This window comes from Melospiza georgiana, chromosome 3 (assembly GCF_028018845.1).
Source record: "Melospiza georgiana isolate bMelGeo1 chromosome 3, bMelGeo1.pri, whole genome shotgun sequence".
Taxonomy (NCBI): domain Eukaryota; kingdom Metazoa; phylum Chordata; class Aves; order Passeriformes; family Passerellidae; genus Melospiza; species Melospiza georgiana.
The window spans coordinates 26,388,493-26,415,389 of NC_080432.1; the positions used below are offsets into that span (position 1 = coordinate 26,388,493).

A 26,897-nucleotide genomic window follows, 5' to 3' on the forward strand; every position below is an offset into this window, starting at 1 on the left:
GTATATATACACAGAGCTTTGCGTACATATATCTTCATAGAGGCTGTCTGTAAACGTGAAAAATATCTCCTCAGACAGAAAGACATGCTCACTCTTTTATCTGTGGGGAGGGGATTGGGATGGAAAGGAATATGAGTTAAGAAGGAATTTACTGCAATGACTCCAATCAATACCAAAATGTACAGTCATGGTTGCTTGACAGCATCGACCTCCACACAGGATTTAAGCTTAGCCATATTAAATGACAAGTTCTGCAAAGCTGACCACGGAGCTAAGGCTAGTGTTTAAGACATAATCAAATATTAAATATATTCTACAGTATTTGAGCAAACATATCTTTCTTCTTCCTCCCCAAATTAAGGAATGGAAACACAAACATCCGCTTTGCAAAAGAACATATACTTTTCTGCATAATGTGGATGAGCTACAGCATCATGCGTAAAGTTTATGCAGCTCTTGAGAATTGTGCCTCTTTCTCAGGAAGGATTTGTGGAATTTATTATTCAAACTCTGTTATTTGGAGCATGGTTATTTGAAAACATGAGCAGTGCACCATCTGGGTGACACATGCCAAGGAAATATAGATTGCACCGCATTTCTGCTTAAGGAATTAATGGAAGGTTGATAGCTAGGGGAAAAAAAAACTATCTTGCCATTGCTGGTCAGCAATAATCGAACCACTTTCTGGGGATTAAGCGCATGGCTAAGCCTACTGGACCAGACACTAGCAAAGGGCAGGGGGTCTTCTTATCAGAGAAATGCTTCTGGAGCCAGTCTCACTACATGACAGATTGCTTTCATATTCCTGTCTGCAAGGCAACAAAGGCTGGCAGTAATGCGATAATGCCAGAGTGCAATGGGTGTTAAGAACCCGTTGCATTTATGTATTGTATTTAGTAAATAATCAGGCTCATCCAAATTGTGATCTCAGCTCTCAACCAAGGCCATTAAAATCAAGGTTAATGCTTTAATAATCCTTTGCTGTTTTTTATATGGTCAAAAAGAACCCTTTTCTATTTGCATGGTCATAATATTATTGACCTCTTCATCCCATGAATACACATAAAAAGGAACTGAAATCAAAGTAATTACCAATGTTGTTCTCTCATGGTAAACATTTAACTCCTTGTTCTGTCTCCTTCAGTAAATTGAAATGGATTTAAAAAAAAACAGATAGAAAAACTTGAAAAACGTCAATATTTTTAGAATATCCTGTGTTTTACTGGTCAAAATATTTTCACGGGTAAAGATAAAATATACACAATAGTTAGGTGGTAGCTGCTACTTGAATTAGAATAGCTAATTTGGTGACAACACAATTAGGCTGGAAAAGCACAAATACTTCCACAAGTATCGATTAGTCCTGTATTGTAGTGTTAACTCTTCATAACAACCACACATGTCATACCAGCCACAAATCTTTGTTGACCTTTATGTCTTGCATTAGACATGTCACTCTCAAACATGAACTCATGTCACTGTGAAAAGGTAAATAATAATAATAGTTGGTTTTATATTTTGCTGGTCTTTGAGACTGTAGTGATTCATGTAGTAAGTCTTCCTTTATTGTTTCAAAGTGCAAATAAAATTCAAGGTGGAATCAATTAGAAAGGAAGAGCATAGAGAGATTATTTCATTAATTTAGGTATGCATTGCATAAAAAACTTGACTTTTGGATAAATATCAAGCTTTGAGGAGGAAAGCATGGTTGACTTGTTCTTATTATTCACAGAACTCTGGCAGTCCAGCACTGCTGCCAATTTTGCCCACCATGAGCCTGGACACTGAACAATGTGAGGCTGCTTATCATTACAATGATAATATGACAGAAATGTAATTATATCATTACAAACACTTTCCTCATTGTAGAAATGGGACTGTAAACCCAAATACTACATTTCTCAAGACCATGCCAAAAGTCACAGGCAGAAATGAAGGTTACAATCAAATTTCCTGAATCTTGGCTCCAGATTTTAATCCTGTGTTAGTTCTATAATAGTGCATGCTACCTCTTTCATTCAATTTCTCTTGAATAAAACCCCAACTCAAAAGAACCTTTTTTTCCCCTAAACCCACAACACTTGTAATTGTCACATATTGTTACAAATTATTACAAGTTAGCACAGTTGCAATTCAGGACCACCTTACTTTTCTACTGTGAATAACACTACTCTGTCTGTGATCTTCCAGCTTTTGAAGTTTGACCAAAATCAGCCATGAAGAACAGTAAAGCAATGCAGAGAGCTGACACAATATTATTGCAGAAGTGAATAATATTTTCTGCAGTCTCACACTGGTGCAATTCTGAAGATAATAAAAATTATATTTAGCTGCCTAACCAGCAAGCCTCACACAAAAGAACATTCAATTAAAAAATGCAAATGCATTTTTTTTGGCTGGTGGAGAAATGTTCCACCGTGATTCCCACTGATTTTAAGAGAAAGCAAAGTTAACGTTGAGCATGGAGGTGTTTTGAGAAGCTCAGCTGTGTCAGCAAAGAACTGAACTTAACAACCCTATTAAGGAGTGTAGCAGATACTTCTGGTTTTTCTAAACATTAAATCAGGAGCTGTGGCCCTCACACTTCAATGACAAAGGCAGTTCACCACAGCTTCTTCGTTAAACTTTCGTGCTATTAAGGAAAAAGCCCCATCACACACCAGGCTCGCTCCCAAAGTACAGCCTCAATGAACACCACAGGCCAGGCACAAGGCACAGCATTTTAAAGTAAAGTATGTATCAGCTCAGTTCCCAGTGAACAGTGAACTGTCTCAAATCCACGTTATAGAGGTTGGATCAATCTTGCAAACACAAGCCACTGCTGAAAAGAGGCCCTGAACTGAAACAGCCTGGAAAATGTATTAGATATTAATCCTAGCAGAAAGTATGTCTACCAAGCAAGTTAAAACACATTATGGCAAAACTTAAATTAAACATAACCTTAAAGAGCTTGCCTTGCATCTGCAAGCTCCCTTATGTGAGGAAGTAAATTACTGAGGGGTTGTCAAGGGGAAAATATTTGCTAGCACAAGATTGTTTTCTTTAATGCTTATCCACTCTGAAATAAATACAATCTCTCTCTTTTGCTCACAACATCTTTCTGTGTTTCTTGGGAAAAGGCTTGACCCTTCTTCATTCTTGCAGTGAACTGGATGCAGCCCCTTCCCTACTTCAACTGTTCAAAGTTAATTGCCTTGGCTGATTATTTTTTCATATTGCTGTAGCACCAAGCACTTCCACCCAAGGAAGTGGTGTCCTGATGCCAAAGTGCTTATGGTTGAAATAAGTTATGTCTACCCAGCCCCATCCATCCACATCACAATGTCATAAATCTTGAGATTAGCTGGTTTCCACTGACCTCCAGACTGGGTAAAGCTCAGACAGTCTAAAGCTCAGTTTAAAGCTCTCTCTAGGCTACCTTTCCACTGCTGCTGTCACTGTAGTGAAGACACACTCCCACAAAAAGGGCTGCAAAAATGGAGTATTTCAATCTTCACTGTGTAACTAGTAAATTGAGACAATGAGGCACCAAGTCACTTGCATACGGTCACGCACATAGCTGGCCAGTGGTGAGAAACTCAGCTTCCATATCTGGATTCCTTACTCAGTGGCTTAATTCTAAAAGCAACTCTCCCAACAACACCATTATTGTAAATAGTGGGGAAATAAGGATTTCTGCAAAGAATTACAAAAGTCAGATGGACCTCAGACAGATGACTGAATTATCAGAGCTTCATGTGTTTGTGTCTATCAGCTGAGACACAGTAAGTGACCATGTGTGTTGTCAGCCCACAACACACAAGAGGTAAAACACATTAACTTAAATCTTTTACACTGAGGTTTACCATTACAGACTTTGCCTCATGCTCCTTAAATGCCAAGAATGTGCCAAGGGTCACTTACTGCTGCTCAATGGACACAAGGTAATCTGTCAAGCAGGGGTAACTCAAATGTGTGTCTGAGCCTGAAAATAAACACATTAGAAATCTGGATCCCTTGGTACAGTATTTTAACTCTTTAACTCTGAATGCCATTCTAATGTTTTTTGACTTTTCAGTAACCGCCATTTTTAGAGTTTGAGCTGCTCTGGACAATTATATTAAGGTTTGCAATTTATGTGGCTATACAATATCAGTGAATACCAGTGATACATGATGTATAGTTCCTGCAATATCTGCAGTCACCATTGGCAGCTATACCTTAGAGTCCAAACAAGAGAGTTTTTCCAGTCTTTTGTTTATATCAGGAGAATCCATTGTCTTTGTAAACTGAATAAAGCAGAGTTGGTTATGGTCCTCAAATGACAAGATGATGAAATTGTCCGTAAGAACAGCTGAAAAAAAAAACAAATAAAAATTGTCAGCACTGTAATACCTGTCTCTAGGAACAAAACAAAGTAGTCAACACTCCACTGAGATGCTGCAAAAAGCAAGTTTTTTCAAGACAGTGCCTTAAATATTACACTGAAAGCCCTGTAATGTCCTAAAATATATCAATGTGTCATCCTGTCAGGACCTTCTTGGAAATGAGAAATAAAGCCTAAGGAATACTCTGATTACATACACCTGAATAAATTATCTCATACCAAAATGCCTCTACATTCAAATATACATTTTATGCCCTTCCACATTAATTGTCATCTCAGCATTCAGCCTTCAGTTTATTTTTTTTCTTATGGTTGCATCCACCAGTATTTTGCAAATGGACCTCATATCACTTTAGCTTGTGTTAAGGGTGATAAATGCAAATGAGTACTTGAGGTGTGTCTGGTATTTTGACATTGCAAGGTTCCTGATGCTGCTGCAGACACCAAGGAGGTTGTTACATGCAGAACAAGGCTTTAGAGGGGTCATGAATTCACTGAAAGCTTCACATGGGGGTACCCAAACAATACAAGTAATCAAGATGGAAGAGACTCCCTTGGAGTCTGGAAAAACTCCATGGAATCCCCACTGTTACCATAAGGGGGTGCTAGACCAAATTAGTTCAATATAAAAGTGGTCAACCAATCTGTCAATGAAAATTACTTAGAAAATTGTATTGAGAATTTTTCCCAAGAGTTACCCAGTTATTCAAGCAGCATCCACAGCTGAAGAGATGCGTGAGTGTGAAATGAGTCATTGGGGTAAGTAGTACCAGATCACTCATGGTTTAAAATGAAGCTGTGCTCAGACTGTAAACTCAGAAACCTCTTCTAAAAGGAAAATGCCAATTAAAGTGGAACCAGATTTAGAAACAAACAAACAACACTCTGTGGAACAACCTCTGAAAAAGAAACTAAAAAAAAAAATAAAATCATTACTTATATCCCAGATTCTTAAATCTAAATTTTACATATCCTTAAGTAGATTGACAGTTTAGTCTTACATATAGGCATGGAAAACTAGCTACTCAGCTTTGCTTTTCTTTAGTCTGATTTATAACCACTTGCATTTTCCAACAGTCATGTCCTGGCACAACTCTGAAGTATCTGGTATGCAAATGCTAAAGGGTAGACTTTAGAGCCAAATTATTGCCTTTGAAATGTAACATTAACACTAACATTTTTTGGGGAAAAAAAAGGGCGATAGCACATCTGATAAGGTGATTCAGAAGCTATAACTGAGATCCTGCAAACACATGAAAATTGAAAACCACTGAATATGGTATCCTCAATATGCATGCACACTGTTAAAACATTTTGATGTCCTCACAGACACAGTTTGCATTAAAGACGAGCTGCAGCACACCTCAGATGCTGATGAAATTTTGCCTATAAATAATAAGAATCAGGAGCACTTTCTTAGATGTAAGAGGATTATAAAAACAGTAGTAATTCTGTATTTTTTTGCACACAATCTGACCTTTATTCCAAATGTTAAGAGGACGTGCTACTCCAAATGAGAATTACAAAATTTCATAATTAATTCTGGCAGACTGTAACCCTTATCCATTTCTACATATACACAATTGCTGAAGAAAGAACTATTATTTTTATACAGGCTTCTTGTGCTAAATGTAGAATTTCTCTTGGCCAGCTTTATAATCACAACCATAATGTGGAGCCAGATTTCGAAAGATGTGCTGTTTCTTTGAATTAAAATTAATTTCCTCTAGGACAACATTATCTCATGTTTCTCATGCAAGGATGGTTCAGTATAAAAATTTGTATTTTGAGCACTATTTGTGTGGGTAACAAAAGCATCTTCTTTTATTGTTCATGAAAATAAAAAACTGCATTGCAATTAAAGTTATTGAGTGGTTTGCTTTTACTGAACAGAGGCAGTTTTATTTCACCTACAGGCTTGTCTGTTAGCAAACATGGAGGTTTAAGAAAATCCTGAATAGGTGAAAATAAGGACAAAACATTATATAATGTTATTTATATAATAAATACAGTTGTCCAAATGTAGCAAAACATATTTCTTGCTTTATTGTTGTTTTAGTTGTAAGCTCATTTAGTTAGCAGTATTTTCTGAACAAATATTTCTATGACATATTAAGCCAAAGCAAGGCATGACCAACATTATTTTTTATTGTTTTTTTAAAGACAAAGTATTCCAAATAATTTCCACAAACTACTTCAATTTAGGAATAACCTTAGATTCTATGCTTTCCTACTTTTTGTCACCTGAAAGTAGGAAATCCTCCCCTCAGAAGCAGAGCGCAAAAAATTACAGATGTAATTAGCAATCCAGTAATTAAGGTGGAGAGTGAAAAAAAGAAGACAAGATAGTAAATGTGTTCTATTCTCTCTGTGTAATTTGTTCATAAAAATGAGGTCCTGGTGAAATTTTTTTAATAAATAAAGATTCTGCAGATACAGTTAAATCTCTGTAGAAAATTAATATTAATTTTCAAGACTAAAATACCATATATTGATAAGAAAAGATCAGTGACACACAGTATTGGAGTTTCTTAAAATCTAGGCCAATATTCAATAGATGCCTGGGTAGAGAGAAAATTAAATCATTAGAGATCAAACTTGAACTAAATGCATGTTCTTACTAGAAGGATGTAATGTGGGCTTACTCCAAAAAATTTGGAAGGTAGTGCACATGTAATATGGCTCACACCAAAATTTCATACTCCTGCTTCTGCAGAAGCCAAGATACCAGTTGATTTCTCAATGCTATGAGTCATATCATAAAGCTGTGGAAAACAGAGACATTTTTGTAAGTTTTCTTCTGCATTAAATGAAAACTTAATTTTCTGCAGTCACTAGTTAGTAACAATAGGGAAATTCTGGGTGTCAAGAAACTAAATCAAAACACCTCCATGTAACTAATGTTATCCAGTCTTTTTCAAGAAGAACTTTAACAATAACTATCTCATGCAATTATTCAATTGGCTAATGTTTGGTTCTGTCCCATTTTCCCACTTAGGAAATAAACATGACAAGTTCAAATGGCATGCTCACAGTGATTACAGTGTGTAAGAAACAGGACTTTAGAAACCCATGCAGCATTTGACAAGCCTGAAAACTTTGATGTTAAATATTATTCTTAAAGTGCTCTTAGTCCTGAGGGTTGTAACTATAGCATTACATGCAATTACTTGTTGTGTTTGCAAGTCCCCAGTGGCAATAATTAGTCTACCTGTTGACATACTGTTTCTCTACTCTATTGTAAATGCAGGCAATTGATTTGCACATGGGTGTAATTACCATCACTGATGGTGTCGGAGATGAGCTTCCCCACCAGGGTCCTGTCAATCACCACCTTCTCCAGCTGTGGCCCAGAAAGGCTTAGGGACACCAAAATACCTGAGTGAAAGAGGAGCTGAATCCAAAGAGTGAGAAAACAAGGCATCAAAAATCATGAATAAAGTGAAACGTTCCAAGGTACATATTAGCAGCCGTCCATTACGTAGTAATCTAATTTTCAAAATTACAAAAATGAATTAATATTGATGTGAAGATGTCTTATAATGGCTTTGAAAGCTTTTTCAATGAAAGAGAGAGATGTAACACAACGCTGAATTATAATGGTACAAAAACTACAATTGCTGTACACTTGAAGAAGTAGCTGAGTCCCCAAATGTTACATAAAATATGCTGAATTTTTCGGTTAAAAACAGAGATGAAAAATCTGTTTTGAAAGAGGGAGGGAATTACACTGATCACTCTATCATCCATAGACCTGATATTTTCAGTATAAAGTAAATGCATAGCCTGCATGTAAAAAATGTAACGTAGGGTTTAATATAATTCTATGTCATTATCAGAAATTAAAACCAGCACCTTTTTGTTGTTCCTGTTATTTCTGATCATTCATATTTTGTTTAAATAAATAATTGCGCCCTACCACAGAGATAGCTGTGAGCTCCCAATAAATCCATTCACTCGGTGACATAATATTTTAGATGTCTCTCTTAGAAAGAAAGAATTTAAGCTATTGGACAGGGTTATTTCAGAGTTAATTGAATATTCATGCCTAATTAATTTAAATTAAATGATACATATAATCTCAAAGACTAAGTCACAGTATTTATCAGTTCCTTCTTATGCAATATCTTCTATGACAGAGAGAATGCTCTGTGGGAGGAGTTATGAAAAACATTTATTTTTGCATAATTAAACCATTAGTCATTTTCTGAATGTAACTACTACAGCACAGGAATTCAGAAAACGGAGCCCATAAAAAGAATTCTCTGTGGAAAGACCTCTGCAGACAAGTCTAGAGGGTCCTCCAAAGGCCAGGAATCTGGGACTCCAGCTCTTACTTCTACCTAATAGTAGATTTTTAAAGAAATCCCTGTGCTTTGAGAAAACTTAACTACTAAAGAAACACTTATTCTTGTAGGAGAATTTGGCAGAAAAAAATATCCTGTTTGTTCTGTGCTAGAGCTGTGAGACAAACATGATATAATCTTTAGAATTTTCATGCAGTGAAATCCACTGGATTGTATAATAAATAAAAAGTTTGGGACAGCAATTGGGCATGTCCCTTATGCAGTGCTCTGGTCCCAATAATTTAGTTATGGAAATTCTCATTTATACATATTTTGCTACATTACCTCTGAGCTCTCCAAAGAACAGAACAAGTGTATGTAAAGAAATTATTTTCCTGCCCTTGCACCTTTCATCAACATATTTTAAAAATAAATTCTAGTGATGTGTGAAGTAGAAACAAATAAAACCCTCTGATGTGAAATGAATTTCTAAGAACAAATAATTAATTCCCATCCTGCCAAAGTCTAATCATACATTCATTTGATAGATATATATAGTCAATGTTGCAATATTCCCTGTCATGACAGATGTCCTTTAAGGTTTTGTCCTAGTAAAAATGTTAGACACGCTTACACTCATGCAGCTTTTATTACAATCTTTCAAAACTTCAATTTTTCCTTATGTTGAAGTTAGATTAGATAAAATCACAATTTATTTCCAACTTGGTAACATGAAGTCCAGCAAGGTTTGACTACAGTTGGCTGTAACTGTCCAAAAAACCTGCTGGAAAAAGTGAGGGTTGAAACCCAGGAGCTACCAAACTGTGATGTAAACAGCCTGACAGAGGAGAGTAAAACACCCCCAGTCTTTCAGTGTTATGTGCCAACAAGAGGGATGATGCAGTCAGGGTGCAAATTCACTTTATGCCTATGTTTTAATTTTCTGCTAATGGCATAAATCACACCTGTTACAGAGCTAGACTAGAAATCAATGAAAACCTCCCCAGTGTTTCACGAGACATTTATATAAATATATAAATGTTATGCTAATGGGTATGCTTTGCTTTACATCTATAAACTAGTTAAAAACCAATGTTAAGGATTTTCAGTACTGTACAGATCTCTGTGATATCACTATGGCATGACAGAATCATAGATAGTAGATAAATGTAGTATCATTTCCATTACTTCTATTGTTTCTCCTATTGTGCTCCCTCCTTCTTTCATTTTACAGCAAAACATTCATTCTTGTTACTTTCCTCAGAACTCTGAGATATTTGGGAAATCTTAAATTGTATTTTAACAAATTTTTGTTACAATAACTTAGTGCAGTTGGTCCATAGGTTTAAGTTCATTCTCTAGGAACTTTTAGAGTCTAAATTGAAAAGATTAATCAAAGACTTTACACACTATGTTGCCATGTAAGGTTAGTATTTCCTCCATCTCCCTTTAAAAATGTTTTGGATTAGAACTGAGGTTTTTTAAAAATTAGTTCTTAGAGTTTGCCATGAAGTGCAAGCAGGCGCTTAAAGAGAACAGGTGGAGTCACCACCCCTGGAGGTATTAAAGATGTGTAGATGTAGAACTTATGGGCAAGTTTTAGTGATGAACTTTGGAGCATTAGGTTAACAGCTGGACTCACTCTTAAGGGTCTTCTCAATCCTAAATGATTCTATGATTCTGTGCTATCTTTCATCAAAAATATTCCATAAAAGAGAAAATATTTATGGGCTCAAATTGAAACCACTGTTTCAATTTGCTACATTCTGTGTAGTCTGTGCAAAGACTGTTCCATGATAGTAAGATTTAGGTGCTGTTACACCTAAGCTTGCCCAGTTAAACTCATATTTTGGTGGATGGGAGCAGTCCAGTCAGAAGCACGAATGAATATAAAGCAAATAAGGAAGACTGCAAACTTGGCTTGAACAGGGATACACAGTGATCCAACTCCAAAGGGAACAGCCCATAAATGCTAAGGAATAAAAGCCAATGTAAGAGGCATTATTTACACAAGGCACTACATAATTCCATCTAAGAGATATTAAATTAGGGAAAGAAATTCACAATGATGAAACACATTGTAAATTTTTCAGATTGAAGTACTGTGATGGGAAAAATAAAATCAGAAGAGCTATCTCCAGAGTTTAAAGAGTCACAAGGTGTTCTTAAATAAAATATGAAAGCATGACTTCATACCTATTGGAAGAATAAGGCAGAAACTTTGTACTTGAATGTAGTCTGCGTAAAAAGTTTGGGCACCTGGTTATTCTCCATACTGGGAAGGAAGGGCCACTTAATTTCTCTGTTACGGAGGAATTGAATGTGGAGACTTTGATAGAAAGGATTATGTATTTTATATGCCAAAAATTGCTCTCCACTGAGCAAGAAAGGCATAAGCAGCAGAGGATACTCAAGAGAAGACTTAACTCTTCCCTTCTCCAATAGCAAAGTGCTCTAATATATATTTGAGATAGTTTTTATTAAGCAAAGGACTTAAGTGCAAGTTCATGACTTACAGACTTTAGTACAACTTAAGCATCTACTTAAGTAGATCCCTTTATCCTCAGAAGCCTGAGCTCTTGACTCCTCATTCATGCAGCTCAGCTGCTTATCAGCTCTTCTACCTAAAAAGATACCTGTGGAGCAAAGCCAGGATTTGCTTCTATCTGATTAAAATTGGAAGAGAAGGAAAATATGCCTGTAAAAAATATTGCTGCAAACTGTTTTCCCTTAGAGAGCCCAACTGACAAAGGAATATGCAAAAGGAGAAGAGATTTGCAAAGCACTTCTTGTTCAAGCAGGTTCCCAGGGTTTTTCCCCACCTCTTCATTCCAGATTGCTTTCTTAGCCACCCCACCATAATTACTGTGTTGCATGCCTTATTACAGATGAAGTTATTGTTGTTACACGTTACTGTTTCACAATAATCAATGCATTTGTACTTCTAGCTCCAAATATCTAAAACCACACAACACATTAATGGTTGTGATCAAAAGCAACCAAAAGAATTTAATATGAGGGCAGTGTTCCTCTTAGTAATAGGGGATGGGCGCTGGCTTCTCACATATTCTAGACAGAATGTCTTGGTTTTGATATCAAATGTGCTACGTCACCATGTGCCTTGCTAAATGAGTTTGCTAATGGGCATTGTACTGACAGAACAAGCAAGAAAATATTGCTGTGGAGCTCAGTTCAGAATCCAGTTCTAAGTATGTTGACGATGGCAACAGAAAAACTATTTATACACATATGTAAATTGCAACAAAAATACAACTAAATAAAATCAAAACAATTTAGCAAAGTAGACATAAATCTTTTTCATTAGCAGGTAACAGATATGATTCATAGCTAGTGCTTGGCTTTTATACAATAAACTGTATAATAATGTTGGCATGTGCTTAATTCAACATCATAATGCAAATAGTAAAACTAAAAAAAATTTGGAAATCAAATGTTTCAGCTAGATCTCATTTATTTTTATTGCTTTATATTGTAAAACCAAACCTTAAGCAATGGCATCATTTCATAGGAAGATTTCATGATTTTGTGGCAAAACTTAAAAGCATTCCAAAGAATTAGAGAAGGAGACAAAGACAAGAAGCAGCCAGATCAGAGCTGAGTAAACTCAACAATACTGATAAAATTAATTCCTTAGGTTATTACTCCTTGGCAGGGAAAGCTGAAGAGCACAGTGGCATCTTATTGTAAAGACTTCTTGTCTTTTTCCTGTCATCCTTCTTTTATGGTTTATTTATTTTCCTTTGACATCAGCTAACTGAAGATTACAGGATTATTTCAGCAACTCAACACAGGTCATCAAAGTTGGGGATCAGAAGTACCATACAGAAATGGTGTGGGTTCAGACCCTACTGGAACAGAGCTAAAGACCTCAGTCCTTTAGGACTCAACTAAGCTCTTCTAAATATGAGAGCAAGCTCCTTGACAAAAATCCCTGTACTGTCTCGCTTATGTTTACATGAACTGGCACATCATCTATTTCAGATGCTCTAAGTAGTGGTGGAATGTATACCTAGGACTGCAAAAATAAAGGACATTGGGGTTTTTTGGCAATGGACAAGAAAGTAAATACAAAACTTCTTCTGCACTGATTGCACACCAAAAAAAAAAAAAAAAAAAAAAAGAATATAGCATAAAATGAAATACTGAAATACTGGCCAGTATTATGGTCATTCTAGGCAAACTCATATAGAAAAGCCAACTTTGAGAAACACACTCATGCAAGGGACAAGATAATCTGCAGGCAAGACAACTGGATTTCTCATTGGGGCATTTGCATGGAGTCTAATTGGCCATTTGCACATGAACAGTTAACATGACTGCACACTCAATTTTGGCAGATGCACGTTTAAAATTACAGCCTCCAATTTTTGCCTGTGGGCCACTTCTAAGATGGAAGTGCTGGAGGAAGAATGAGGGATTAGAAATAGTAGTATATTGTATATTTAGGCTACAAAAGGCACACTGGCAGCAGCCTTATGATTGTTTTGCACAAAATCTGAGAGAAATCACACTACTCTTTTAAAGCATAGTCTTGCTTTCATTGCATCACCTTTCAGTTTTCATTCCATTTGTCTTGCTCAAGGTACAGCAGCCACTGAGTTTCTGGATGGCACATTGTTATTACAATACAAAGGGAACTGCTTCTGGTTCAGCTACAGGTATGGCAGATTCAAATATAAATAACATTTAATCAAAAATGGGAAAATGTGGTTGTTGAATTAAATATTTTAATTTCTATAAAGTTTGTTTGACCTTGTATTGCTACTAAAACCAAAGGAAAAATAGACACTATAATTAAAACCATATGATCAAATTTAGGCCCAAACATTGAAATTAAGAAAATCAGGGTAATTTCCTACATGTTCTTCATGCTGTTTGTCTGACACATTGCTTTAACTCTCCAAAGTTAATGCAAATACAGACTCTTCCCACTAGCCCTGGTATTCATCCAAAAAAGGCTGTGAATACATCAGTGTTATGCCACAGATGACATCATTGCGTGGTAAGCACTCTCTGCTGAAACAGTTAATTAGTATTCTACTTAGAATTAAAAATAAATATACAACATCTTCTCCAGAAGCTTCACAACATTTGCATCAAAGAGGGACAGTTCAATTATTGCTGCCAAATGCTCAAAAACATATGAGCAGCAGAAAAACAAACTATCTGACATCAAAATTGATAGAAGACAGCTTTTCTGTTCTAGACTCATCCAAATGATTAATTTTTCTCTATTTATTTTCATTTGTTGGAGGTCTTTTATTTTCAGGAAGACAGAAAGTAGAATAACACAATTGTTTTGGCAAAACACTCTAACCCTTGTTGGAGATTTCAATAATCAGTCACTATTAAACAAAAACATTTTGTTTTGTGATTGAGAAACCAAAAGCAGAATTTAAGGACAGAGAAATTACTATGATTTTTATCTGGAACTTTCACGCTGGTTATGTTATAACCTGTACCATCACTTATAGTGTGTTCTTAGAAGCCATCTGAAAAACACCCCAAATACTCAATTTATTAAACTACTCCTTTATATGGTTCAATACCTAATACACTAAGATGAAAACACCCATCTTATTTATTTCCCATCTCATAGAAGAAATAAGTTAAATTGCATTTGTCTCATTCATGTTGATGTAAGCCTGAAATAACCTAGAGGATGTGAAGTTAAAAAATAAAGAAGAATTTTATACAGAACTGATAGCCAAAGGTGTTATATTATGTAGGCAGGACAACACATCTGGCAAGAAGTTTACTTTTCCAAAGTATGCACTGTACACATTGCAGGTGGATGCTGATGAATGGGAGGGGAAGGAAAAGGTAAAGGGAGAATGGACAAGGAAAGCAAATGAAGAGACAGCAAACTGGGATGCAAATTAATGCACTCACAGCTAATTGACTTGGTGTTTCTTAACCAAATTCCTTTCCTAATCAGAACAATAATAACAGGAAAAAATGATTCCCCCAAATTAGCAATTAATATTTAAATCAGCTCTAGAAGATTAACATTCACAGATGTATACTATGTAATTTGTATGTGAATGATATGCATTTACTAGCAGTAAGATCTGATAGGCAAATGTAGCTTAGACAATCATATTTTTATTATTGATATGAAAAGACTACATACCATTTGGCATATCAAGCATTTAAAAATTTTGCTATTCTCAAAGGCATTTCTAGAATTTTAGCTGTACAGTGTTTGGATATTTAACAATCATTCTGCTGACACACATTTGGAACTACTTGAATAAGAAGAAAAAATTATGAGTCTGAAAAAGCAAAAAAGTTAGAAGACAAAGTTCCTTTTTTGAAACAGTAATATTGACAAATATTCCCCATGCCAAAGCAGTTTCAAATATGATGCATTTCCTCATGAAGGTTGTATAAACATACAAAATTCACTACATATGTTTTTCAGAAGAAGCACATGATTATGGAGCACTTCATGTTCAGCTCTCCTCCCTGCTCTACTGTTCTGTCTTAGTGAGGATGTGAAAAGGGGTTTCTTGTACACAAAATGTGGAACTCATATAGCCAGAGACATAGCTATTTGTGTGCCACATGTCACAATATCTTTTATCACATAACTTGATTAATGATCTTGTTGGTTTAGAGTTATAACTTCCCTTCCATATTACACAAGCATAAAGTAAAAAGATTTGTGACAGGTAAATAGATAATTAAGACATAAAAATAATATAACACAGATTCCAGACCTGTCTATATATTTTAATACATAACTGCTCCCTCAGCCTGCTGTTTTGAGGTACAGGATGTTTTCAGTTTCCCTAAACAGTAATAGTAATAATAACAATAACAATAATTAACAATAATAATAGTAATCATCACCATCATCATCTCACAGAATCAGGGCCTTTTAATGTAATTTCTTTGTGTTGATAAACCCCAGGCTTTTTCTTTGAAGGACTTTTTCCAGGGTAGAAATTTAAATAAACCAAATTTACTTAACAAGGGCCCACATATTAAAAAAACTCCAGTGATTTTCTGTGTTAACATTTTAACACTACTGCTCCCATCACTGAATGGCTGTTCAGCACCACCAACTGAACACTGCAAGACCTTTTGATGACACTGTACCTGACAGGTATGTTTGTTCTTCCACTTGCTCAGCACACATGGAGTGTTCTGCATTAAGTCCTAAAGGACAACAGAAAACAGAGAATGGAGTTGGCAGCACACATTGTCACTATCAGTTAACAGACTTCTGATTTTCCAGTTAACAGATGAAAAATGCCACACAAAGATGCAGCTGTTTCAGAAGAGCCCACCAGACAAAAGCACATTTATCATCACTGGGAGAGTTGGATCTTTATGAAAATTAAAGCTGTTGAAAGAGGTTTGAAAACCAGATTAGATGTTGCTGTGCTTGAACCTTTCTGAACCATACCTCCACCTCCTTGAGTGCATCTCGCAGTTTGTCCACTCGCTTGGTTTTCAGGATCCAAGGATAATCTCGAGCTGTCAAATAAAAGTGAGGGGAAAAAAAATAAAGATGGTAGAGAAATGTGTATATGTAAGTGACTGTATACATATAAAGTGTGTGTGTGCAAACACACATTTATATGTGTCATTTTAAAAAAGTTCTATGAGTTGAACTTCCTTCCACAAATCCAAGATTTCTAGGAGTTGCCTTACATGTAGAACTTACCTACAGCTGGAAGGAAATGGCCATGGTTTCTATTGTCAAAGGGTCTGGTTTTGGAAGGCTCAATCATAGGAACAGTTGGCAGGCTCTATCCACAATGACCATGATTTCCCCATGGTAATTGTACGGAAAGCTTACCCAGCTGCTAGGCACTTGCAGTGAAAAAGTATCTGCTGTTCAGTATATTAATTCAGTTTCAAGTTTCAAGCATCCTAAATAGATTCTATTCTTCTGAACTAACATTTCATTGCCTAATTTCAAAAAGCAGGCACTAACATGTCTGCAAAATATATATGCATGAATATATGCATATATAGAAATATTAACTACAGGCAAATGTGAATACCATAACTTATGGAGTCTAGTTATTTATAGGATTTTCTTGCAAATTTAGTCTGAAGAATCTGCCAAGTCAAGCAAAGAAAAAGCTGCATGACTGCTGAAGTCCTTTAACAAATTTATTAGTGTTCAGCACACTATTGTGAAAATCCTGGCCTAATACATTAATTTGAGCAACCAGGAGGCAAAGCTTCCTCTGGAGTTGCCAATAACTGGCTTGTTTCATGGCTGAGAATCAGGCTCTAATAACTCGTGAAATTTCTTCATTTAAAAGTGAGCAGTTTTCTGCTCATAAGTATACAATAAAACCATGAGAAACTAGAACACATTGTTTATAATCTATTCCTATTTAAAGGAAACCCGATGAAAAGTTTTGAGCTCCAAGCTGTCAGTTTGTATGCCAACTTCCAGACTGAATGACTTAGCAGTTGTGCTTAAACCTCCCTGCAAAAAGCAGCTTACAATAGAAGTGCTATACAGTGAAAAAATGAAGGATTTCAAACATCAACAAAAGAGGACACCAGCATACAACTTCTCTTTGTGTTTCATTGGACTGAAGCCAGCGTTGGTGGAACTGTTATGATAATATTAATTAGGCATGTAAGATCACATTTTCAATGGGTGCTTTCATAAATACTGGAATATTTATCCACATATGCAAAATGGGAAATTGCCTGTACAGATACCAAACTATCTGTACAAATCAACAGCTGTGAATAAAGTTTCCCAGTGCTCCTCTTTGCAAAATGTGCTGTGCAGGGTCCATGCCAGAGGCACCCCTGCATTCCCAGGGACAAGGTGCAGCCGCTTGAAGTCCTGTTGCCCATCACACATGTCAAAGGCACCACTGGGGCTGCTGGTGACAAGGGTTATCTGGGCCTGCTCCTCCTTTCACACATGCAGTCCTGTGGGATACCACTACACTGAGCACAGTGATGCAAACCTGTGAGGCTCCTCCCTGCCTAGAGCCCTCCCTCACCTGCCCACCTTCCCAGAGCTGCACTGACCCTGCCTGACACAGCATCCTCTGCAGCAGGTGTGGATTTGCCACATGGCTGCACCTTCACACCCATCCCCAGCGGGGCTTCAGCCTGCTCCAAACACACCTTGCAGTGATGGGAAGAACTAATCCTTCCAGAACACATTTTGCCTTCATATGCATGCACAATTCCATGGGAATTTTCATTTGGATAAGCTAACAGCACAGAAGTGGCTTTATCGAAAAAAGCTGTGAAGTTATCGAAAAAATCAATTTGATTTTTCAGGGTTGTCATGTAATAATGTTTGAACATTAATATACACTCTGAGCAATGCAGGAGTTGTAAAACTTGAGCTAAAGAAAAGTTTGTACTAACATAAACATTACTAACTGTCACAGTACTGCTCTGTGATAGCATGAACTGAAATTGCCTTTAACCAGGTGATGCAGGGACAGTGTAAATGTTTCAAAGCTAAAACCATTCTATGAAGGCAACTGATTATTAGTCTGGAACTATTATTAGTTATTATTATTAGTCTATTTGGCTGAAAGTATTTTAGTTACAATTTCCAGTTTTAAGCCAGTTGGTGTTGCAAGGTCAGAGACAATTGGGAAGATGTTTATTGCTCATCTGCTAAGTAAATTTCATAAGGAAAAATCTGGGTTATTTTTGTGATTCCTTTTGACAATGAACTGGAAAAGCAATAAACGTTGCCATGCTTAGTGACAGGGAAAAAAAAACCAACAGATTGCAAATATACCAGGAAGGAAAAATTACAAATTTTCAATTGTTTTGTGCTGTGTAGTTCTGTGATCATCAGTCTTAGATGACATGTGCAGAAAGTTACATTGGAAGCAGTCTGAGGTTATTTCAATGCTCTTCCAGGGGCATAACCAATCCAAATTTGCTATTTGATCTTACTATAAGAAGAAACTCAGAAAATATCCTCACATTCTGCTAGCTTTTGCTTCTCTTCTAAGTAAGTGTACTTCATCTGTGATGCTAAAGGAAAGAGGATGAAAAGATGAATTAATCCTTACAACTGCTGTCAGCAAATATTAATATTAGCGAGAAGACCAGCACAGCTGGATAAAACAGAGAAATTTCCAAACCACTCCAGGCAGCCCCGGTGCTTTTAGCCTGCAGGGCAGATGTGCCAGACTGGCAGGGAAAGCAAGGCTGGCACCGGTGGGCTGGCACGGCCGAGCCCCAGCCCCGCAGGCAGGAGCGCGGTCCGCCGGCCCGTGGGTCCGTCAGCCCCAGGGGAACAGCGCTGGGACGGGCGGCAAGGGGGGAACCCCAGCCCCAGAGCCCCTCCGGCCCCTGGGGACACTCGCAGGATCGGCAGGATTAATGAGATCAAGGCAATGGATCGCCCGCCCGAAATGGCCACTCCGGAGGGCAGGCAGAGATGCCCTCTGCTGGGATCCCGGCGGTCACCGGGCCGTGCCCGAGGCTCCACACAACACAAAATATCTTAAACCCCGCAAGAATTCAGAGTGTAAAATCCCACTGGGGTTTTTAGTTACATAACGGTTGGGTCTATGTGATTTTTTTTTTCCTTTTTTCCCCCCTTCTGTGGTTTAAAAAGTTTTAAAATATTCCTACATAAGTTTGGAGAGAGAAACTCTTTCTGTGTTTCCTTATTCCATAGAAATACAGAGGTATATACTAACAAGAAATTTGAAGCTGCATTTTTAAGAGCAAGCAGTTGGTATCAAACACTGAACATCCTGAAGTTTTGCTCAGTTTCAGTATTTATATTTTACCTGGTTGTTTCTTGTCACAGTACTGGTGGATGCCAATGTCTTCATCTGTACAATTAAATGTAAATACATTAAATTATTACTAGAAACAGAATTAACTACTAGAAACAGAACACAACTTAGAAAGCAAGGTTCAGCACCTCAATTTTTGCCTGCTAAAGCAATGTTTGGTTTAAAATACAAGCACAGTATATAGCCTGAATACCATTGGGATTTTCAAGAACCAGCAGAGGCATGAAGAAGGATGTGACAAGCCTTTCCATTTATTTGGAGCTGTCATTTCCCTTACATACACTTTGATTCCCTTCCAGCTGCACACATGGAAAAGTATTTTTACCACCTTCCTAATTAGCATATTTTGTGTTCTTTCACAAGGAAAAGTAAGGATCATGGTGAAAAATGTATCTTGGAATAACTTTTAAATGTTTTCTGATGACTTACACAGCTGAGCTAATGACAAGAGGTTGGAGTTGTTCTCTAAGATTCATGAACTGAACTCATAAAGCTGCTCTTTCAAATGATCCAATATTCTTAATTTACAGGCATTATCATCTAGTTGGTTCCTGTGGCACAGAAATCTGGATATTTTAGCTACATAGGGGCTGCAACCCCATCAGTCAGTTCCTTATGAGGCTGACAGGTGAACACTTAGGGGTGCCATGGCAAGCTCCATTGGGCATGTCTAAGTACAGCATTATGTTGCCTTGTTTTAAAATAATTAATTTTTCACTGCATCTGTGTCCCCCTAAAGTCAGACAGGCAAATTCCACGGGGAGAAATTCCTTACATGGAAAAAAATGTAGGAAGGCACTGAAAAGGCAGGCAGGTTTTAAACCAGGACATCATCCTCCCTTCTGCCTCAGAATTTTTGAATGAGGCACCTAGGCAATGAATAAATGGAAGTAAAAAGGTCAAAAGTGAAAAATAGGCATGGTACTCCACAGCAGAGTTTTAATTACAATAAATCACAACTGTGTTTTCACTTTAACCATCAGATTTTTCTATGAAATACAGCTCTTGAGTTTTAGATGTTATTGCTGTCATAGAAGAGTTCTCACACAAAGATGGGATGTCAAGGCACACTGAGTCAATATCTGAGTAATAACATTCAGCTGAATATCAGTTGATTATTCAAAATAATATTTTGATAAAATTATTGTACAGTACAATTGACATGATGTGTCATAAATAATATTTTGATATTGCCCACTTTTAAACTAGTGGGTTTTATAATAATTATACTTTAGGAATTTTAGCAAGGCAAGATGAATAAAGGTAATGTACACATGGCTAGGATTTAGTCATATGTGTTTTGGAATAATCAATTAATAAGAGAAATGTATCCTTGTAAGCATGAAATATCAAGGAATATGCAAAATACCCAAAATATGCAGTAATCTGTTATTTTCACATTGAGTACAAATCACAATGTCTCTGCAGTGCACTTGACTGTGGATCATTCACCCAAACTAGTCATTAAACTGAAGCTCACAGTCAAGTAGGCCACAGCTTCCCAAGAACGGAAATACATCCAATCAAATATATTCTTAATATTTTTTCCTTGAAAGGATGCTCCAGTTCCATGACAAGAAAAGCAAAGAAGTTGACCAAATTCAAACTCTGTATTGCTGCTAATTTTCTTTCTCCTAAGTATAAAAAAAACTTCATTTGGGTATTCAGAATTTTATATTAGTTTAATATCCATCAACAAACTTTGATGATTTGTTTTGGTAACAGATAACAGCTTACCTCTAATATGTAAGTTGGTCTTCAAAGACCACAGAAACATCTCAGTCAGGCAGAAGGACATCTGGTAATATATGGAGCCTTAGCACTAGCAAAAGAAGGAAAGGAACTGCATGAGCCAATTATTTTTTACCCTTCATCACCACTGAAATGGCAATTATTTTGGAACCTAAGTGCTGGAAGAACCTAGCACTGATGATATTTTGTTACATGTAAGTTGTAGATTTAAACTGCAATTAAAATAAAAAATGCTTGGGAAAGACTCTATAAGTAACATAATACACACATACACATTAAACACAGAGAGAAAACAATTCTTTAAATGTACAACTGCTCTCACTAAAACAAATAACTTTGTGCTTGATGCTTCTAATATACACATTATCATCTACTCTTCCTGTATGGTTATTACCTTGACATATGCAAAACTGAATCCACTACTTAAATATGTGGTTTAGATATGAGAATTTGACCTTAAGGCCAAATTTTTAAAATTCTGTACATTGGGAAGTGTCAATATATTAAAGAAACAGTTTTGAACACAGTATTTGCAGGCATTAGTTATAGTGTCAAAACAAATTATGTCTTTCTAAATGAAGACACCCCAAATCACTTATATCAGTTAAAACTGGCAAAACAACAGATGTGAAGCATATAGAATACGTGTTGAAGTATTATGTACGTTGTTATTAAATGCTTGCAAAGGTTTTTGTGAACAATCCCTCTGAATGTTCCCAGTGGAGGACATGTTGTGTTTCAAAGGAGCATTGGGAATTTTCCTAGACACAGTAACCAGCAGACTCTCCTGAGTGATTTCCTGCAGTGTTGTAGTCATAAATGGGCCACCAGACCAACTATTTTCACTTCTTCTGCTAAACCTGGGCACCCACTGAAAGCTGGACTGAGCAGAGGTGTTCACACAATGCAGCAACCTTTAGAACCACTGCTAGTATGGTACTATATATTTTCTAAGTAGTGTCTTTGGTTCCCATGAGCGCTTTTTAGATAATGAATCAATTTAGATAATAATTGCAAAATTTTTATCACATAGAGTATCAGACCTTTATGTCAAGAGTGTTATGATGTGCAAGGATCTCAGGTAGCACCAAGGAAGCTGGGGGACCTTGAGGTATTATCACTCAAGCTAATATTTATGTTTGAAGAACTGCCTAATCCACTGAAATAGCACCAAGTGGAAATAGCATTTTCTTTCCACTGATCCCCAAATGTACAAAAAGTACATTGCTGACTTTGTAAATCCTACAGTTCTGTCAAAAAACTCCACAAAAACAAACCAGCCAAAACAAACAAAAAAAGCTCACAACACACACCACACACCTAGTAAAAGAATATACTTTCATCTTAGGTGAGAATGAGGTTTGGAAAAAAATAGAGGATTAGGAGCATGGTGGTCTGTTGAACATGAGAACCATTTTTGGTATAAATATAGATGAGGGCAGCCTCTCCTTTACCATATGGACTAAAGTAAAAGGAGATTGTACAATCTAATTTTATCTGTTTTCTCATTTTTAACTTACTTACTTACTTATGTTAGCAAGTGAAACCAAACTTGCATTCCACAGGGCCCACAGATCCTAGATTGGAATCTCTCACTGATAGGAAGTCATCATTTTGAGTGAGCTCCTCAAAATCCTGTCATGGCCTGACTAAAACAAAACTCACACACCATCAAGTGGTAGATGATCTGTTCAGCAGGAGAGAAGGTACATCTGCCCCAAAGCAAGGTGTGCTGGGGTGACCCTGGCTGGACACCAAAGCTGCTCTCTCTGCTCTGGTCAGCAGCACAGGAGAGGGAAAATAGAATTAAAGGGAGGTGAGATAAGGGCAGGGAGAGATCACTGACTGTCTGTCACCATGGGCAAATGACTTGACTTGGGGAAATCAGTTTAATTTAATACCAAACAAGATAGTGAGAAATAAAATAAAATCTTCCCCCTACTACCAAAATCTTACTGCACAAACACAAAATAACAAGGTAAGACTAGAAGATTTTGGCGTGGCAATTTAATGTAAACAGCCCAGATTATTCCAAAGCTCTTAATGTAGGCTCCATAGACACTTCAAGTTGTGTCCTCCTATTGAATATAAAGCCATCCCATAATGCTTTAATGCTGCTGAGTGCTTTCCCACCTGACAGGTCAGAAAAGAATTTCAAGTCCTTATATTTTGTTGTCAGACACAGAGAGGGAACTTGCCAAAAAGCAGAAGTAAGTTTTCAAATGGACACTAAATACTCAGTGTCCAAGATGCATACTTTTAAGAAATTTGACCTCAAAAATGTGAAAAAAAGAAATTTTGTAAGAAAATGTTAAAAACTCAGACTTCTAAAGAACACCCTTTCACACTGAATAATGAAGAGGAAGCAAAATTCTCCTTGTATCTAAAAAGGGAGAAGAGATTTGTCAATTATTAGAATTTTGAGACTTTAGATTTTTTCTTCTCCCTTTCCTTGGACTCTGAACACTCACTAACCAGCTAATTATTGGAATGCTTGTTACTGTTGTGCCAGTGAAAATGGACAACTGCCCAAAAATACTGTTCCAATGTAACAAACTCTAATCTGAAATACTTTCTGATTAGTTACATTCTACTGTAAAAATAAAAAAGATAGAAAACTTGCTTCTGTATATCAAAATATGGCATTTTCAAGTCTGAGTACTTTTTTCAGAGGAATTATTTTTTCTTGTTCCCTTTGAAGGAATACATGCCAGCTTTCAGAGTTATGCAACAATATCTCACCATTTCCCACATCATTAAACTCCAGCACAATGGGGATGAGGATGATGACGACAAAGTGATCTTTTTGTATTTGAAAAACGCCTCTAAGAATGTACAATATTCCTTTTACTCTATGAGTTGGGCCCTGGTATTGCAAAGAAGATAGGTGTGACAGCATAGAAAAATTCCTCCCATTGATCTTTAAGCACTCTATCCCTCCCCCTTTAAAATTGATTAGAATTTAGAAAAAAATGGGTTGAAATAACTCTCCTGTTAAGGTAAAACTGGAATTCAGCTTAACAGCTGGTTCTTTTTCTGGCTCACACAACATTTACTGTCTGCTTTCACAATGCCACCACAAACAACAGGGATATTTTAGTGGTTGCAAAAGCTTACTGACAAATGGAGATGTTTTGCAATGGTCAGCTTGTGCCAGTATCTGTGTGAGGATTGTTTGGTTTAAAAAAAATCTTCAGTTTGGTAACTATTCATGCAGAAAATAATTGCCCTGCCACTTTATAACATGAACAAATGCTAAAATTGATATCAAGAGTCCTCTCTGACACCTCCAATATAGGTTCTGTCATGACAAATAATTAGAAACAATGCACTGCATGAGTGATCCAGGGCACTGGTGCTGCATTTCCTCTTTCCATAGGCACCTGGGAGAGTGGGGTACTTGTGAAAGGCAGTGCTTAGCTCCCAAGGTGAGTGCATCCTCTGAAAACATACTAGGAGCAGTCTAGTGATGCCTCAGGTTTTAGCTTTTCTATTTTTCAGATCTGTATTGCTTTAGCATGTGGGTCTGGGCTTTGTACTGGGGGATGGTAAGCTCTCTTCACAGAGCAGGGAGACAAAACCATTCCTTCTCTACTTGGGAGAAGGACAACAGATCCAGATCTCAGGCCCAAGAGCATAAACAATGGTGGAATGAAGAGAGAAAAACAAGAACAATGTGACTTCATGGGCTAAAGCTGTAATTGGACAATTAGCTCCAATATGCTAATAGACCAGAACCAGTGTGAGACCCTGTGACTGGCTGGGCATTTTGTGACCATTTTGGGTTCATCTGGGGTATAGCCCTGGCTGGGCTCTTGTGCTGCCCAAGGTGTATCCATTGAGGCCTTTTGACAAATCCCTACTTTATTCTTTAACTCCATCTAGTCTCTGTTCTAGGTCAGCCTCCACAAGGCATCACCGGAGAACAGGAGATGGTGACTACAAGAGACTATCTGAATTTGGCAGTTCATGTGCCAGAAGCATGGCTCAGTGTGATAACACTATCCAAAGTGTCCCTAGAAGAGTAAACCCTGTAGCTGCCACGATACAGGGCAGCCAGTGATGACCATCTGCCTATTCCATTGAAGGTGGGCCCAGGAATGTACTCCCAGAAAGTCAGCGTTCCTAGTGAAAGAGCAGCAAACAAGGGAGATCCCCCCCAAAATATTGATGTTGTTTGGGGCACACTCCTAGGAGTGGAGGCAAGACAAAATACAAAGTCAGTCGGGAGCAGGTCCCTCTATGCTATGGCAAAGTCACAAAACTGCTGCAATGGCATCCATACATGTACTAGATGAGGTGCTCTGGATATGGGGTTGGGCAGAGGTTATAGGACAAAATGCCCAAATAAAAGAAAACATTACAGAATCCATTTTCACTACTTAAATGTAATCAGATTTTCTTTGGCAAATAATACAATATCAGGAATTTTTTTATAAAAATTGTCACAAGCTACCCTTTTGTGTTCTCCTACTCCATGGAAACAATCACAGAATGTCCTGAGTTGGGAGGGACCCACAAGGGACATTGAAACCCAACTCCTGGCCCTGCATGATTCTTGAACTCTGGCTGGCCTGTTCCAGTGACCAATCACCCTCTGGGTGAAAAACTTTGTCCTGATATCCAACAAAAACCTCCCCTGACACACCTTCAGGCCATTCCCTCGAGTCCTGTCACCACAGAGAAGAGATCAGGTCCTGCCCCTCTTCTTCCCCCCATGAGGATGTTGAAGACTCCACTGAGGTTCCCCCTCAGTCTCCTCCAGGCTGGACAGACCAAGTGATCTCAGCCACTCCTCACAGCTTCCCCTCCAGACCCTTCACCATCCTTGTGCCCTCCCTTGGACACTCTCTAATGGCTTCATGTCTTTTTTATACCATGGCACCCAAAGCTGCCCCCAGCACTCGAGGTGAGGCTGCCCCAGTGCAGAGCAGAGTGGGACAATCCCCTCCCTTGCCTGGCTGGGGATGCTGTCCCTGATGTCCCCCAGGACACAGGTCACCCTCCTGGCTGCCAGGGCACTGCTGGCTCATGTTCACCTTGCCATGGACCAGGATCCCCAGGTCCCTTTCCATGGCACTGCTCTCCAGCCTCTCATTCCCCAGGCTGTACATCCAGGGCTGCCCCATCCCAGGTGCAGAATCCAGATGGCTTTCATCTTCCCAGGGTCTAATTTTTTTCAGAGAAATGGAAAGTGTAATAGGCGCAATGAACTCTAATTCATAAAAATACATATTTTTCCATTTGATTTTGGATTGATTACACAATAGCTCTACTAGCTATAGATGCCAGAGCAGATTACCCTCAGTTACTTCTGTCTCCCTTCCTTCACCTTGCAAAGGTTAACATCCAATCTCTGGCACTGCTACAGCTCACTCACAATGGCTAATTTTTAACTTGGATACCTAATGTTCAACAAACAAGGTAAGTCATCAAGGCATCCTACAAAATTCTATTTCTGTGAAATAATATTTGGAGTAGAAATCACTGCCAGTTTTTTCTTCCTCTTCGTGACCAATTTGTCCTTCACCAAGGAGAGAAACTCCCTGCAGCACAAATATGATTCAAAAATGTACTATTTGACTCTGGAAGTTAAAGTTCAGACTGAACTACCTGCATTAGATCAGTAGCTACTTGATGTATGCTTTTTGTTGATACAACAATTTCTTTGTGTAAAACACATAAAATAAAATTTTAGACATA

At 37.5% G+C, this 26,897-nt stretch overlaps 1 protein-coding gene across 2 annotated transcripts in view; it reads right to left on the minus strand.

Annotated features, from left to right (window-relative positions):
• The window catches only part of WDPCP (WD repeat containing planar cell polarity effector), a 148,246-nt gene that overhangs the window by 81,901 nt on the left and 39,448 nt on the right, over positions 1 to 26,897 (minus strand). The window contains exons 3-9 of one of the 2 annotated variants that reach the window (XM_058020471.1): positions 21,180 to 21,264; positions 19,434 to 19,478; positions 18,616 to 18,666; positions 16,088 to 16,158; positions 15,778 to 15,837; positions 7,646 to 7,760; positions 4,200 to 4,333 (exon numbers count right to left, since the gene is read on the minus strand). In XM_058020471.1, coding sequence (XP_057876454.1) covers positions 4,200 to 4,333; positions 7,646 to 7,760; positions 15,778 to 15,837; positions 16,088 to 16,158; positions 18,616 to 18,666; positions 19,434 to 19,478; positions 21,180 to 21,240 — 537 coding nt within the window. In that variant the 5' untranslated portion in view covers positions 21,241 to 21,264. The remainder of the gene's footprint in view (positions 1 to 4,199; positions 4,334 to 7,645; positions 7,761 to 15,777; positions 15,838 to 16,087; positions 16,159 to 18,615; positions 18,667 to 19,433; positions 19,479 to 21,179; positions 21,265 to 26,897) is intronic. The other variant, XM_058020472.1, reaches the window with a different exon arrangement.